Genomic DNA, 14,597 nt, shown 5'->3' on the forward strand with positions numbered 1-14,597 from the left:
CTATTCCATGGGGCAGGTCGCAGGTTGGACGGAGCTGGTAGTTCAAGGCAGGACTAGGGAGCAGGAGCCTTGAGGATTTTATTATACAACAGGATTCGATATAGCTGTATAATGTTTACTGTTTAAGTTTTCGATTTGGTTGTATCACTACAGATTTAAGCCTGGATTATGTTACTAAGCTGATATGTAACTTATGGTTATGTTTCCGCATGTTTTTACTCTGTTAAGTATTTTGCTGTATTAAGTTTAATGCATGCTATTAGTTGCCAGTTAGTAGGTGATTCCATGCAGGGTCACTACATTTTTGATATCAGAGCATGCTTAGATTTTGGGATTAGTACTTGGGATTTAGTTTAGTCTTGAGTAATTCTTGCGCATTGGGATTTTATTGTGCAATTCTTTTCAGGATATGGCTGACGAGAGTCATGGTAGTGTTGGCCAGGGAGGTGGTCATCATCATCGTCGCCATCATTATCATGATGATCATCATCGTCATCATGAGGGTAGAAGTCGCTACTCTATCAATAAATTCATGCAAGTAGGACCGAAACCCTTGGTGGGAGGTGAGAATCCTGAATAGGCGAGGAGTTGGATGTCTAAACTCGAGAGTACTTTTCGTGCTTTCGATTGTACTGAGGATCAGAAATTGGAAGTTCTAGAATTTGTTCTAGAGGATCGAGCACGTTTTTGGTGGGATGCCAAAGCTGTTCAGGCACGTACTAAGAGAGGACAGGTGACTTGGGGGATTTCTGTCGGGAGTTCCAGAAATTGTATTTTCCTCCGGCTGTTCGCCAAGCACGATCTATGGAGTTTCTTACTCTGAGGCAAGGATCAATGACTATTGATCAATATCAGCAACCTTTCAGTCCTCATATTAATGAGAGTGATGCGTCAAAGTATGATATCTTTCTACAAGGTTTGAACCAAGATATCTACTCTCAGGTTGTCGTCTGTGATGACCCGGTATCTTTTGAGACTTTGGTGAACCGTTGCCGTCTTGTGGAGACTAGCAACAGGCGGGTACAGTTGATGATGCCAGGACAGCCTAGTGGATCTTTTGAGCCTCGAGCTCAATCTGTTGTGCAATCTGGACTTACGTCTTCTTCTACTCCTACTACTTCATCTGGATCTCGTGGTTCACGAGGTATGTTCCGTTTTGGGAAGAAGAAGAAGAAGGAGGAGTTTTGTAGTCACTGTGGAGGGAAGCATCCTGCAGCTTCATGTCGGAGAGCTACTGGTGCTTGTTATATTTGCGGTCAGCAGGGACATCTGCGGAGAGATTGTCCTCAGCGCATGGGTTCTGCTAGTGGATCGGGATCACAGGTTGGATCTCAGGCTTCTATTGTTCCACGTCAGCAGCCAGCACCACAGAGTTCTTCTGGTTATCATCCCCAGACTCAAGGGCAGGTGTTTGCTCTGTCTCAGGAGCAGGCTACAGAGGGAAGCGATCGCATGTTGGCAGGTACCTTTCTGTTATGTGGTATTCCTGCACTTGTATTAATTGATACTGGAGCATCGCATTCCTTTATTTCTAGTCGCTTTGTTAAGAGACATAGATTACCTTATGTATCATTAGATATGGATTTAGTTGTATCTACTCCGTTGGAGCAAGAGATAGTAACTAAGCGTCTAGTGATGGGTTGCCTTCTGGAGTTTGAGGGTAATACGTTATCGGCTAATTTGATGATATTAGCGATGGCAGATTTTGACTGTATCTTGGGAATAGATATGCTGACTTTGTATCACGCTACTGTGGATTGTTATCAGCGTCTAGTACAGTTTCATCCGGATGAGGGTGATAGCTGGTATTTTTATGGTGAGGGTGCGCGACCTCCGATGCCACTTGTTTCGGCTCTGAAGGCATGTCATGTCTTGGAGTCAGGTGGGGAGGGCTACCTCATCTATGCAGTTGATATGTCCACAAGTAGTACGGGTATTGATCAGTTACCGGTTGTCAGCGAGTTTCCTGACGTATTCCCTGATGAGATTCTTGGTTTTCCTCCGGTGCGAGAGGTTGAATTTGGTATTGATTTAGTACCAGGAACTACGCCTATATCCCGAGAACCTTATTGTCTGGCACCGTCAGAGATGAGGGAATTGAAACAGCAGTTGCAGGATCTGCTTGATAAGGGATATATTCGTCCGAGTGTTTCTCCGTGGGGAGCACCTGTTTTGTTCGTCAAAAAGAAGGATGGATCGATGCGATTATGTATTGATTACAGGCAGTTGAATTGTGTCACCATCAAGAATAAGTATCCTTTACCACGGATTGATGATCTGTTCGATCAACTACAGGGTACTTCTGTCTACTCGAAGATAGATCTGAGATTTGGATACCATCAGATGCGGGTACGAGACTCAGATATATCTACGACTGCTTTCAGGACCAGATACGAGCATTATGAATTTCTGGTGATGCCATTCGGTTTGACGAATGCACCGGCAGTCTTCATGAATATGATGAATCAGATATTTCGAGAGTATCTGGATAGATTTGTCATCGTCTTCATTGATGATATTCTTTTCTATTCTCATGACAAGGATGAGCATGCACATCATTTGAGAATTGTATTGCAGACGTTACGAGATAAGCAGCTGTATGCGAAATTGAGCAAGTGTGAATTATGGCTTGATCGGGTAGTGTTTCTCGGTCATGTGATTTCTAATGAAGGAATATCTGTTGATCCTAGTAAGATATAGGCAGTGCTGAACTGGTCTCGTCCGACGACGATTGCTGAGATTCGTAGTTTCTTGGGTCTAGCTGGATATTACCGTCGGTTCATCGAGAATTTTTCACAGTTGGCCAGGCCTTTGACTCAGCTTACTCGGAAAGATGTTACCTTCATTTGGTCCTCGGATTGTGAGGAGTCATTTCACGAGCTGCATAGACGTCTTACTACTGCACCTGTACTAGCTCTACCTTCTGGATCAGGAGGTTATGTTGTCTATACTGATGCCTCTGGTCAGGGGTTAGGATGTGTTCTGACACAGCATGGACATGTTATTGCCTATGCTTCTCGACAGTTGAAGACGCATGAGACTAACTATCCAGTGCATGATCTCGATTTGGCCGCCATTGTATTTGCGCTCAAGATCTGGAGGCATTATCTTTATGGCAAGAAATTTGAGATATTTACGGATCACAAAAGTTTGAAGTATTTATTCACTCAGACGGAGTTGAATATGCGACAGAGACGCTGGATGGATCTTCTGAAGGATTATGATTGTGAAATCAAATATCATCCAGGTTCTGTTAATCTTACTACTGATGCCTTGAGTCGGCAAGTAAGACTTTCTGCACTTCAGACTAGTGAAATATCTCATATGATTCAAGAGTGCTGTTCATTGAGTTTTACGCTCAAGCACAAGAAAGGGAGAAATGGGATTCGGTTGTATACTATTTTGTCTGAGCCAGCATTGTATTCTCGAATCAGAGATGCTCAGATATCTGATGTTAAGACTCAGCGTTTGGCACGTCTAGCCAATGGAGTTAATACATCTGTATTCCATTTTCAGGCAGATGGTTTATTGTGCTTATCTAATCGAGTGGTTGTACCTAATGATGCGGAGCTCAGGAATGATATTCTATCTCAAGCTCACAGGAGTCGATTATCTGTTCATCCTGGAAGCATGAAAATGTATAAGGACTTGCGAACTAGATTCTGGTGGAAGGGGATGAAGCGAAGTGTGTATCAATTTGTTTCAAGATGTTTGGTTTGTCAACAGGTCAAGGCTGAACACCGATGACCAGGTGGATTACTGCAGAATCTTGAGATTCTCGAATGGAAGTGGGAGCACGTAACTATGGATTTTATTACCCACTTACCTATGACTTCATGTTAGTGTGATGCTATCTGGGTCGTTTTTGACCGTCTGAAAAAATCAGCACACTTTATTCCTTATAACCGGGAGTATTCTTATGATCGCATGGCACGTTTATACATCCAGGAGATAGTGCGATTACATGGGATTCCAGTGAGCATAGTCAGTGATAGAGACCCGCGATTTACCTCACATTTTTGGGATAGTTTTCAGGAGGCGTTGGGTACCACTCTAAGTTTGAGTACTGCATATCATCCGGAGACTGACGGGCAGTCAGAACGGACGATTCGTATGCTGGAGGATATGCTACGTTCTTCTGTCATGGATTTTGGCTTATCTTGGCAGGATTAGTTACCTTTGATCGAATTTGCCTACAATAACAGTTATCATCGTAGTATTGATATGACACCTTTCGAGGCATTGTACGGTCGACGGTGTCGTACTCCGTTATTCTGGGATGAAGTCGGGGAACGACAAGTCGAGGGTCCTGAATTGGTGCAGCAAATTGTAGACAAGGTAGATTTGATCAAGCATAGGATCAAAGTTGCTCAAGATAGATAAGCCAGTTATGCTAATATTCGCCGCAGGCCACTTCAGTTTGAGCCTGGTGAATATGTGTTTCTCCGAGTATCACCTTTCAGGAAGGTGATGAGATTCGGCGTGAAAGGCAAGTTGTCTCCTCATTTTATTGGACCTTTCCAGATACTGGAGAAGATCGGAGATGTTGCATATCGTTTGGCCTTACCGCCAAATCTTTCCAGTATACATAACGTTTTTCATGTGTCGTTACTTCGACAGTATATAGCTGATGAATCTCATGTGATTCAGTCTACTGATATTCAGCTAGAGCCAGATCTGTCTTTTGTTGAACGACCAATCCGCATCCTAGACAGGAAGGAGAAAGTTCTTCGGAACAAGACTATACCATTGGTGATGGTACAATGGCAGCGCCAAGGCGTTGAAGAAGCAACTTGGGAAACTGAAAGTCGTATGCAAGCGAAATATCCTGAGTTGTTTGCTTTGTACTTTAGATTTACCATGTAAGATGTAATTACAGTTGTTGTAATAAAACATGGTTTGATGTTTCATATTGTTATCTTAATTTATCTTTAGATGTTATTTCGCGGACGAAATATCTAAAGGTGGGGAGAATGTAGTAACCCAGAGACCATTTTAAGATAATAATATGTTAAACATGATTAAGGGTTGGTAATTAATCAATTTCGGAGTATTATTGGACTTCGGAAGAGAATTTGGGCTTTTGACTTTGTGCCGGATCGGAAGCTCTGAACCCAGATCGAAAGCTCCGATCCCAGCCACTTCGGAAGCTCAGCGGAAGCACCGAGATCGGAAGCTCCGATCCAGGAACGGAAGTTCCGATCTCCGGCTGCCAGCTTTGCCCGATGACTCAGCCGCGAGTTTTGACAAGTGTTGATCGGGGGTGAGATCGGAAGCTCCGATTGTCGGATCGGAAGTTCCGATCCTGGCGTGTCCTGCATGCACGCAATGAGCTGGATCGGAAGCTCCGATCCTGAAATCGGAAGTTCCGATCCTGGCCGAGAATTTTGCCTATAAATAGGGCTCGTTCGATTTCATTTTGAAATACAAATTCCCGAGTTTCTTTCTTCAGTTATATAGTGTGAGATATACACTTGAGGGCCCTATCGGTTATAATAGAGGTTCTGGAATAACCAAGGTGTGGTTATAGTCATCCGGGACTAGCGACTCCAAAGGGCTAACTACGGACAAAGGTATGGTCCGGGAATCTATTTAAGTTTTGGGAGTACTTATTAGCTTAGTTAAGGCTTATAGAATTTATGTAGTGATACGGTGAACTTTTGAATATAGGCTTGGAACCTAGGATCTTATTATACTTGAACTAGCCTAGAGGTACGTACACATTGACTGAGATTGCCAGCGAGTATACATGTTTATATGTTGCATTTATTTGGCATTATTATATGGCATGATATATGATTTACCGCTTTCTATATTCATATGTCATGTGCATATACACGTTGAGACTATACATTGTTATACCTGGCTATAGAGCCGCTCAGCTCTATATTCAATAGTCTGTCACTGAGAGTACCACGACGGCGGGGGCATTTATGTCTGTCTACTCTAGTGTACTGGACGAGTGTGGTTGCACCCAGAGGTTGATCCGTGCGGTGGCAGCACTCATGTGGCGCCGGTACTGAGCATGATTTTTGGATGACCCGTTACCAGTCATCATGTTGCATGCATCATATATTTACGTGTACTCATATTTATGTACTGGGCGTTAGCGCTCACGTCCTAGTTGTTATCTTGGACACCCTATTCCATGGGGCAGGTCGCAGGATGGACGGAGCTGGTAGTTCAAGGCAGGACTAGGGAGCAGGAGCCTTGAGGATTTTATTATACAACAGGATTCGATATAGCTATATAATGTTTACTGTTTAAGTTTTTGATTTGGTTGTATCACTACAGATTTAAGTCTGGATTATGTTACTAAGCTGATATGTAAATTATGGTTATGTTTCAGCATGTTTTTACTCTGTTAAGTATTTTGCTGTATTAAGTTTAATGCATGCTATTAGTTGCCAGTTAGTAGGTGATTTCATGCAGGGTCACTACAGTTGTGCTTGAACAGGTTCAACTAGAGCAAGAGCAGTGTTAGGATCTGTTAGGAACCACAATTTATATATATATATATAATAGAAAAGAATTACAGTAAAGAAACCCAGAGATGATCTCTGTTCCCTAGCAAAAGCTAGTCCCTAGCATAAGCTAGTAATATCCAAGCAAAAGCCAAATAACTGAATAAATCCTATTTCCCTCCATCTTGCCTCATTTATATTCTAGCCTTCTAATCGTTTTCCTTTTCTCCAAGTCACCCGTTGATAAGTGGCTGGGCCCAATTCATATAGGCCCATGATATGAAGTACCTAACAATACCTTCCCCTTGAAAACAGCCTTGTCCTCAAGGCTGGGATTAAGAATGCAAGCTGCCATGGTTTTCAAAGCTAATTTATACCATTCTCCATTTGCCCTAGCTCTCGACCCTCCTCCGTCGAAGATTCTTGTTTGGCTTATACCCTGGATTGGATTACTTGATCCTTGCCTTTCATATTTACCAGATGTTGCACTGTCTTGCACCTTCACAAAATCTGAATTTAAATCGTGGCGCCTTCTATTAAACTAAAATCTTTAGATGACCCTTCCCATGAGATATCTTCAATGATACCGGGGTCATAAGCAATGACAGCCCCACCCTTATTGTGTGTCCAGCACCTACCTAACCGCATGCAAATGCCTCCAAGGTTGATGAAGTTTTCTGCACAACCCACCCGTTGTTTGGACCAAGAATTACCGACCACAAATTGGTCAGCTCTAAAATTTGGGTGCTTCCCTTCCACCAAACAAGAAAGTGGCCCTATATTCCTCTTGAGCATTTCATTGAACAACTTCTAGGCTTCATCAACTCTTTCTTTTTTACACAGCCTACCAATGAGAGCATACACAAACTCATTGGACCTCATAAAAAGTCCAAATTCTGTCTTCTGGTAAGAACCCTAACCTTAGTTATCTTAGGCAAATACGGTTGCTCCTCCTTGTGGTATGTCAAGAGCCCTAGTATACTGAAATAGCAATCCCTTTTTATCCCTATCCTTGGATACTCCTCTCGAGCCACTTTGTGTTGTTGCTCAGACCATTCCTCCTCCACTGGTTGAAGTTTGCGGTCGGTTAATTGTCTTTCAAAGTAATAGGAATTGTTTGCGCTAATGGATTGGGCCCTCAAAGGAATAATAAGCCCATGGGCTCCTTCTCTCCAACCTTCAATGAAATAATTACTGACTATTGGGCCTTCAGATATTTTCCAACTCTCAACACCATCTTTAGGCTTATTGATGTTATAACCCGTATAATCAGCCAGAGTCCACTCCCGGACGGTCCACCGCTCAGCCCTTGCGATTCCCAAATCTACAGTCGATTGTCGTTGCATCGACGCATCGTAACACTCCCATGGATGTGTTGCCGTATCCTGGGGTTTCTTTTTAAGCAATCGGAAGTCGTTTCTCGTCGGCTCCTTCTCAAAATTGCCCGTATTTGGTACGTTTCTGGCCGAAAAGCATGGGATGAGTTCAGCCGTGAACTCCCGTTGGATCGATTTTATCACATCCAAGTCCAACTCAGGTAAATCTGCGCTTCTAGGAGTCCGTTTCTCGTCCTTGGAAGAATTTTCTTCTTCAATCTGCTGCTTGAAGCCAGCGAAACCACCTAAAGCTTTGCCTGATGTCTTTCTCATCTCATCATCTACAACAACTTTCAATTCTTCGTATGAATCGCAACCCTCCACCTGGCTCTTATGCTCCAGGACCTCATCGTTCACCACTCGCTGATGTTCCTCTCCCCTCAATCGATAGTTCGGGTAGTCACCCCACTTCCTACTCATCCACTGTTCCATCCGAGTCTGAGATGTTGCAAGCTTAGCCATAGCTTTTTCCAGATATCTTAAATTCTCCTTCATCGAGCTCCTATTCTCTTGCACTTTTATAATTTTTTTCTCCAGTATTTCCAATCTTTCCTCTTCTCCCTTCATTGGATCCGACAGGTACGGAACAATTGTTAGGAACCACAATTTATATATATATATAATAGAAGAGAATTACAGTAAAGAAACCCAGAGATGATCTCTGTTCCCTAGCAAAAGCTAGTCTCTAGCATAAGCTAGTAATATCCAAGCAAAAGCCAAATAACCAAATGAATCCTATTTCCCTCCATATTGCCTCATTTATATTCTAGCCTTCTAATCGTTTTCCTTTTCTCCAAGTCACCCGTTGATAAGTGGCTGGGCCCAATTCATATAGGCCCATGATATGAAGTATGTAACAGGATCAAACTGATCTGGCTCAGATTGATCTATAGATTGATTGTAGTCAACTTGGTCTTCTGGAATATCCAAATCTAGATCTTGGCGCATAGTCTGAGCAGTCGTTTCTAAATTTTAGGCATTCATTTCAAGCTGAATAAACACAGCAGAGTCATCAAGAGCATTTGGTCTTAATGGATTGTACTGAGCTCGTTTGGCATAACATATTTTCCTTCATTTTTGTAGAAATGATTTCTTTTCTCTGAAGGTCCTGAGATACGTCTGTTGTTTCTACCCATTCTAAGATCCTTTGCTCACTGTCTGCCAGATTTGTGAGCATCCGCCATGAACTGAAGTTGGAGAAGTGTATCTTTGTTCTGTGTTTGACCCATCTGTCAAATATCTTCATCTTGTCAGCAACATTATTTGTGACAGTTTGAAGTGCTTGATTGATTTCAATCTGATCACTAGAGAGAATTGAGGTTCAGCACTTGAGCTGGATCCCCGTGCTTTGAACTGAGTCAGATCAGACTCCAAACAAGTGATGTGAGTCTCAACAAGTGGTGGAATAACTTGAGAGACTTTTGAAAGTGGGATTGCTGGAACAGGAGCAATTTGAACGTCAGGAATTCTTATCAGACTTTACGAATTCTTGCACTGAAGTTAATGAGTCAGAGACAACCCAAAGTCATCGGAATCCTCGGTCATGAGTAATCTTTAAGCCTGCATCATTGCCATAAGTTCACCCTCTGCCACTAATGAAGGTGCTGGAATACGCTGACCAAATGCTAGTAACTTGCTGCCCATGTAATATTTTATCACCCCGCAAATACCAAACTACTGCAATTTCTCATTCACACAAGCATCAACCTCTAGTTGTAGAACTCCTCCACGAGGCGGTGCCACCCATGATGCTGTCTCCGACGGACTCAAGGCGTAGGGCGAAGTCACTAGATTCAGCCCTGATGATTGGAAATCCATTAGTAATCTCTCGCACCATTCCAGACCATGCATGGTTCAGGGCTTCGCTGTCGCTTTCGTATGTGACAGCCATGCGGTTCTTCCATACAACCCATATTATAGTAGAAAGACGCTCAAATTGTGACTTATCCAAGTGGAGTTTTAGCCAAATACAACAATACAAAGTGTCCCTGTCTTGCAGGCCTACAATAATATCCCACCAGTCCGTTTCCTTCCAGTGTTTTCTCACAGCTGGGCTCTATGAATGGGAATTCAAATATTCAATAATGGAATCATGGGATAGTATAATTGGTTTTATAATTTGCAACCAAAATATTTTTGGCTTTCTGATTAGCTAAATTTAGGTTTAGTTTCGCAATTTTAGTTTTCCTTTTTTTTTTTTTCTATTTATTTACACAAGTATTAATGTGGCGCCCTTTGGTGAAATGTCGAATTTATTCCTAGAAAATGCTATATGTATACGGAGGGTTACATGTTAGGTTACACATTATACTTGCAAATATAAAATTATCCCTCTAATTTATTGGAAATTTTTTTTCCAAAATACATAAGGATAATTATGTAATTTCATTGCTAACGTGATACCAGCACTCATATAAAAAAATTATTAATTGCAAATTAAACACAATATATACACTAATTAAATAGTGGTTCGAATAAAATATTACGCTAACTTGTGATAAAAGATTAATTCCCAAATTTTTTTCCCCATTGAATTTATCATTCAATAAGCTATATTAATATATCTGTACTTTTCGAAAGAGATACTACGATTATAATCGGCCAACACATTTTTTAATTGTGTTCCAAAATTTAAAGGAAATATATACTGAAAACATAAAGTCTAAAAATAAATTTTTAGAACTCAATCCTCGGGTTCTTATGTATTGTGCTTGGATTAAAAAGCTAAAACATGTTATCCAGTATTCAAACTCTGAGAATGTACTCTATAAATAGAGTCCTGCAACCATGAACAAAATATTCATATGCATTCTCTCTTCTCTATATTCTTTATTTTTCGCAACACGTTATTACGAGTGTTCTTCGAAGTAAAACTCACAAATATTTTTTTTATTTGTGTGAATGCAATCAATAAAGTACAATATTTAGATTGCTATTGATGCCCTTGAAATAGCAAAAATTTTGGTTTATGTTAATATTCTTTTTTATATTTATGCTCCTGAGAGCACAATTCTAATTTATTCGATTATGCTCCTGAAGGGCACAATTCTATTTTCTTTGATTATGGTAGATACTCCTGAAGTTGCACAATTCTAAAGATAAATATTTAATATAATGTAGATACTCCTGAAGTTGCACAATGGTTAGTGTCATGTTAACATCCTGAAGTAGCACACACTATTTTATGTAAATTCAAGATCTGAGATCTATGATTGTTGGTGTCTTAGTTTGTGTTCCACATCGGTTGACTAAATAACCTAGGAGCCTTTTATATAGACAAGGGAAAACCTCCCCTTTGGAGCTAGATTTTGAGGTGAGTTAGGTCCAAGACAATTTCTAACATGGTATCAGAGTCCGGGTTCCACCATTATGTGTTGGACGGCCCATAGTTGGCCACCCGTTAATATCTTTAACTGTCCAATCGTTTCATTTCTGGGCGTGAGAGAGGTGTGTTGGTGTCTTAGTTTGTGTCCCACATCGGTTGACTAAATAACCTGGGAGCCTTTTATATAGACAAGGGCAAATCTCCCCTCTTGAGCTAGCTTTTGAGGTGAGTTAGGTCCAAGTCAATTTTTAACATTGATTATCTACATTCCTGATGAATAAATATCTAATATCAATTAAATGATCTATTCTCAGTATGCATGTTCCATATGATAATTAAGATATACTTATTGATTTCTTCATCTATCTACATACATTTTTAGGATCTTTTGGGTGGGTGAACTGTTTTGATATCACTTGATGTGTTTGGGGGCGATCGGTTGGGTAAATCATTGCATCGCCCATTAAAATTATTGATAGATTTCAGTTAAGGTTGGTCAACTGAATCCTTTCCTTCTCACATGTCTATGTTAATTAATCAACTTGAAAAGTACGGAATGAGATCGACTAACAAATTAAAACATAGATCAAATGGAATCGTGAGTGGGTGAGAGTGATAGACTGAAAATAAGAGATACACGGGTTTGTTTATGGATGTTTGGAGATTTCAAAGACTCCTACGTCACCCCTTCTTCCACCTCGGAAGGATTCACTCTAGAAGACTTTGATTATTACAATCAATTTGCAACAGCCCACTCCAAGACTAGGACTTACACACAATCGCCTATCCCAGAACTCTTAGACACTCAAGAACTCAGCCCTCAAATGATTCTTGTTACAACGATGTTTGCAGCACCTCAAATGATAAATTACAAATACAAAACTTGTTACAACTCAACAATTAGCAACAAATGAACCTCACTGATTTGATTTACTTGATTCGTGTGCTTGTGTTCTTTGACTCTTGGTAATAAGCTTTCACGTGCTTCTGCTTGTTTTCTCGACAGAGTGGGTAAAATGAAGGAATTTAGTTTATCTCTGATAGCTTGAATGTATATGATAGAATTCTTAATTGAGTCGGATAATTCCTCAAGAAGCTTGAATGAGTATTTATACTTGGCAAGAAACGACTCTTTCAAATTCAAATCAAACCATTAGCTTGTCTCTTCCGTAGACATTCTATGAAAACGTCGTACACTGTTGTGCATATTCTTTTGCGACATCTGGTCTTTAATTTTGATCTTATCCGCAAGGGTCAAGCTGATGAGGCAATCACTCAGTCTGATGAATGATTCAGTTGAGAATTAGATGGTCTTCAATTGAGCTTTGATGCAGTTTGGCTCTGATCAACTGACACAGTTCAGCTTATATGAAACTGATTCAGTTTAGATCCCTAAACTGAATGCAGTTTACTTCATTCACTTCGGTTGAGCTTTAGTCAACGGTCAACTCAGTTGATGTATGCAATTTAGCTCTGAGACTTCAGTTTAACTTTGGAGACTTGTTCAGTTTACGTCTTTTTAGGCTCGAATCTGGGCAGGATCAGTTGACTTGTGAATTTTCCAATAATCAAAACTTCGTAAGTTCTAACAATTTCTCCCTTTTTATATTGGCATAATCTTCCAACAATTTCTCCTTTTTGATATTACATAATCGTTGACTGAGTCTTCTATCAATCTCTGATCATCTCAACTGCTCTTGAGTCAGCATCTTTGTGTTTTATCTACGTCATTCCCCCTTAATTAATGATGTTTTTAATTTGAGCTGGCTAAATTTGATGAGATTGGTTGATCTTATCAACTGACATTGATTGTAGAATCGGCTCGAATTATTTTTACAGTTGACCACTGCAACACGTTTTGTTCCCTTTGGTTAATGAAATAGCTGCAATAGATGTGTTGGGAATCATGTTGTCTCTTCATATTCTCATGATTACCTTCCATATACATGGAAAAATGTGAATCGGCCTCATTTCCTTGATCTTCTTGCACTCTAATCATGTTAAAATGTTCTCCAATTTGATTGTCATGAATCTCAAATCTTTTTAGTCTTGAAAACATACTCGTTGGCTCTTCATAATAGTGCATTATGAGTCCTTGAAGAGCCTCCTTAGAATTCTTTTTGCTTCGGCTCCTTGATTTTGGTCTTTCCGGCAACTCCAACAAATCCATAGCTCTCTTAGAAACTTGATTACTTTGAGGGCAACCCATGATCATATCACCGTTGGCCTATTTTTGTGGGTTAACGAGGAAGAGTAATTCTATCTATTTCTTTCAAGAAGAACTTTATTCAATGGTAAAATCTCAGTGACATTTTGTTTCATAATTTTTGTATAGTATTTAATTCTTAGAACACGAAGATAGTGATCAAGCTCAAGGTTTAGCTGATATTTAAAAATCTAATTTAGAGGTTGATGGTTTTCAAGTTTCTATCCTACTGATTTTTTGCTCTTTGATTTTATTTTTATGTGTTTAGGTTTTGGATTTGGGGCATACGTGAAGATGTCAATTTGGGAAAATAGATTATAATTTGATGATATGGAGATGTGAACTTTTTTTTAACATTCATCTAACGACAAAGATCAAATGAGAAAAAAAATGAAACATTAGGGACCATTTTAGCGGTCTGAAAACTCGAAGGACTATTTTAAGACAAATGACAAAAAAGATGGACGAAAATGAGTTTTATAACTCTGATATGAATCTAGAAGGCGTTTGAAGATTCATATTGTTCCAAAAAGTGTCTCTTAAGTTGCCATCGAGAATTGAAGGGTTTGGAATTCATGGGAATCAAGTTGGAGAGCAAGGGAGCCAAGTTGGAATGCATGAAGCTCGAGTTGGAGGACTGAAATTATTTGGAGACTTTAAACATATCCAAATCCAATCTTCACAATTCAAAATGTAGTTTTGGATGTAATCAAGCTACGTTTAAAATTTCAGGTCGATCCGACGACTATAACTCAAGATATGATTTTTTCAAGGAAATACGTTCAGTTTCGAACCAACTTTCGAATAGGCACGGACCTAGGCACGGGGTCCGTGCACCTGAAGCTCGTCAACGTCAATTTTTAGCTCAAATCTCCATGGGCACACGGACCTTGATCCGGACCACCTTCTCGGGTCCGTGCACATACACAGTGCGGCGTGTTTGTGTGTGTTTTGGTGGATTTTATTATTTTGGTGATATTATTCCTATTTTTGAGTCTTTTAAGCATACTAGGAAACTTCTAGGAAATATCTTTGATATCTTTAGATATATTTTGAATTATTTTGCGATATATTTTATTATTTTGTAGTTGTATTATAAATACAACAAGAACATTCATTATTGAATAACATAGTTCATATTATTGATTTTTATCAGTCTAAAATTCTCTTTAGAGTTTTATTGAAGCTTTTGCTTTGTCAAAATCAAACTTATCAAAGTTTAACAA

The 14,597-nt window shown here is 39.9% G+C and overlaps 1 protein-coding gene across 1 annotated transcript; it reads right to left on the reverse strand.

The window, feature by feature from the left end:
* Positions 1-7,206: 7,206 nt before the first annotated feature.
* Positions 7,207-9,016, reverse strand: LOC140891449 (uncharacterized). Its single transcript, XM_073299941.1, has 2 exons — positions 7,385-9,016; positions 7,207-7,308 (listed from the first exon to the last, which is right to left on the reverse strand). Exons 1-2 carry the CDS (start codon positions 8,405-8,407, stop codon positions 7,300-7,302), a joined length of 1,032 nt encoding a protein of 343 aa, XP_073156042.1. The 5' UTR covers positions 8,408-9,016; the 3' UTR covers positions 7,207-7,299.
* Between the last annotated feature and the right edge of the window lie 5,581 nt (positions 9,017-14,597).

This window comes from Henckelia pumila, chromosome 3, assembly GCF_033568475.1.
Source record: "Henckelia pumila isolate YLH828 chromosome 3, ASM3356847v2, whole genome shotgun sequence".
Classification (NCBI taxonomy): Eukaryota; Viridiplantae; Streptophyta; class Magnoliopsida; order Lamiales; family Gesneriaceae; genus Henckelia; species Henckelia pumila.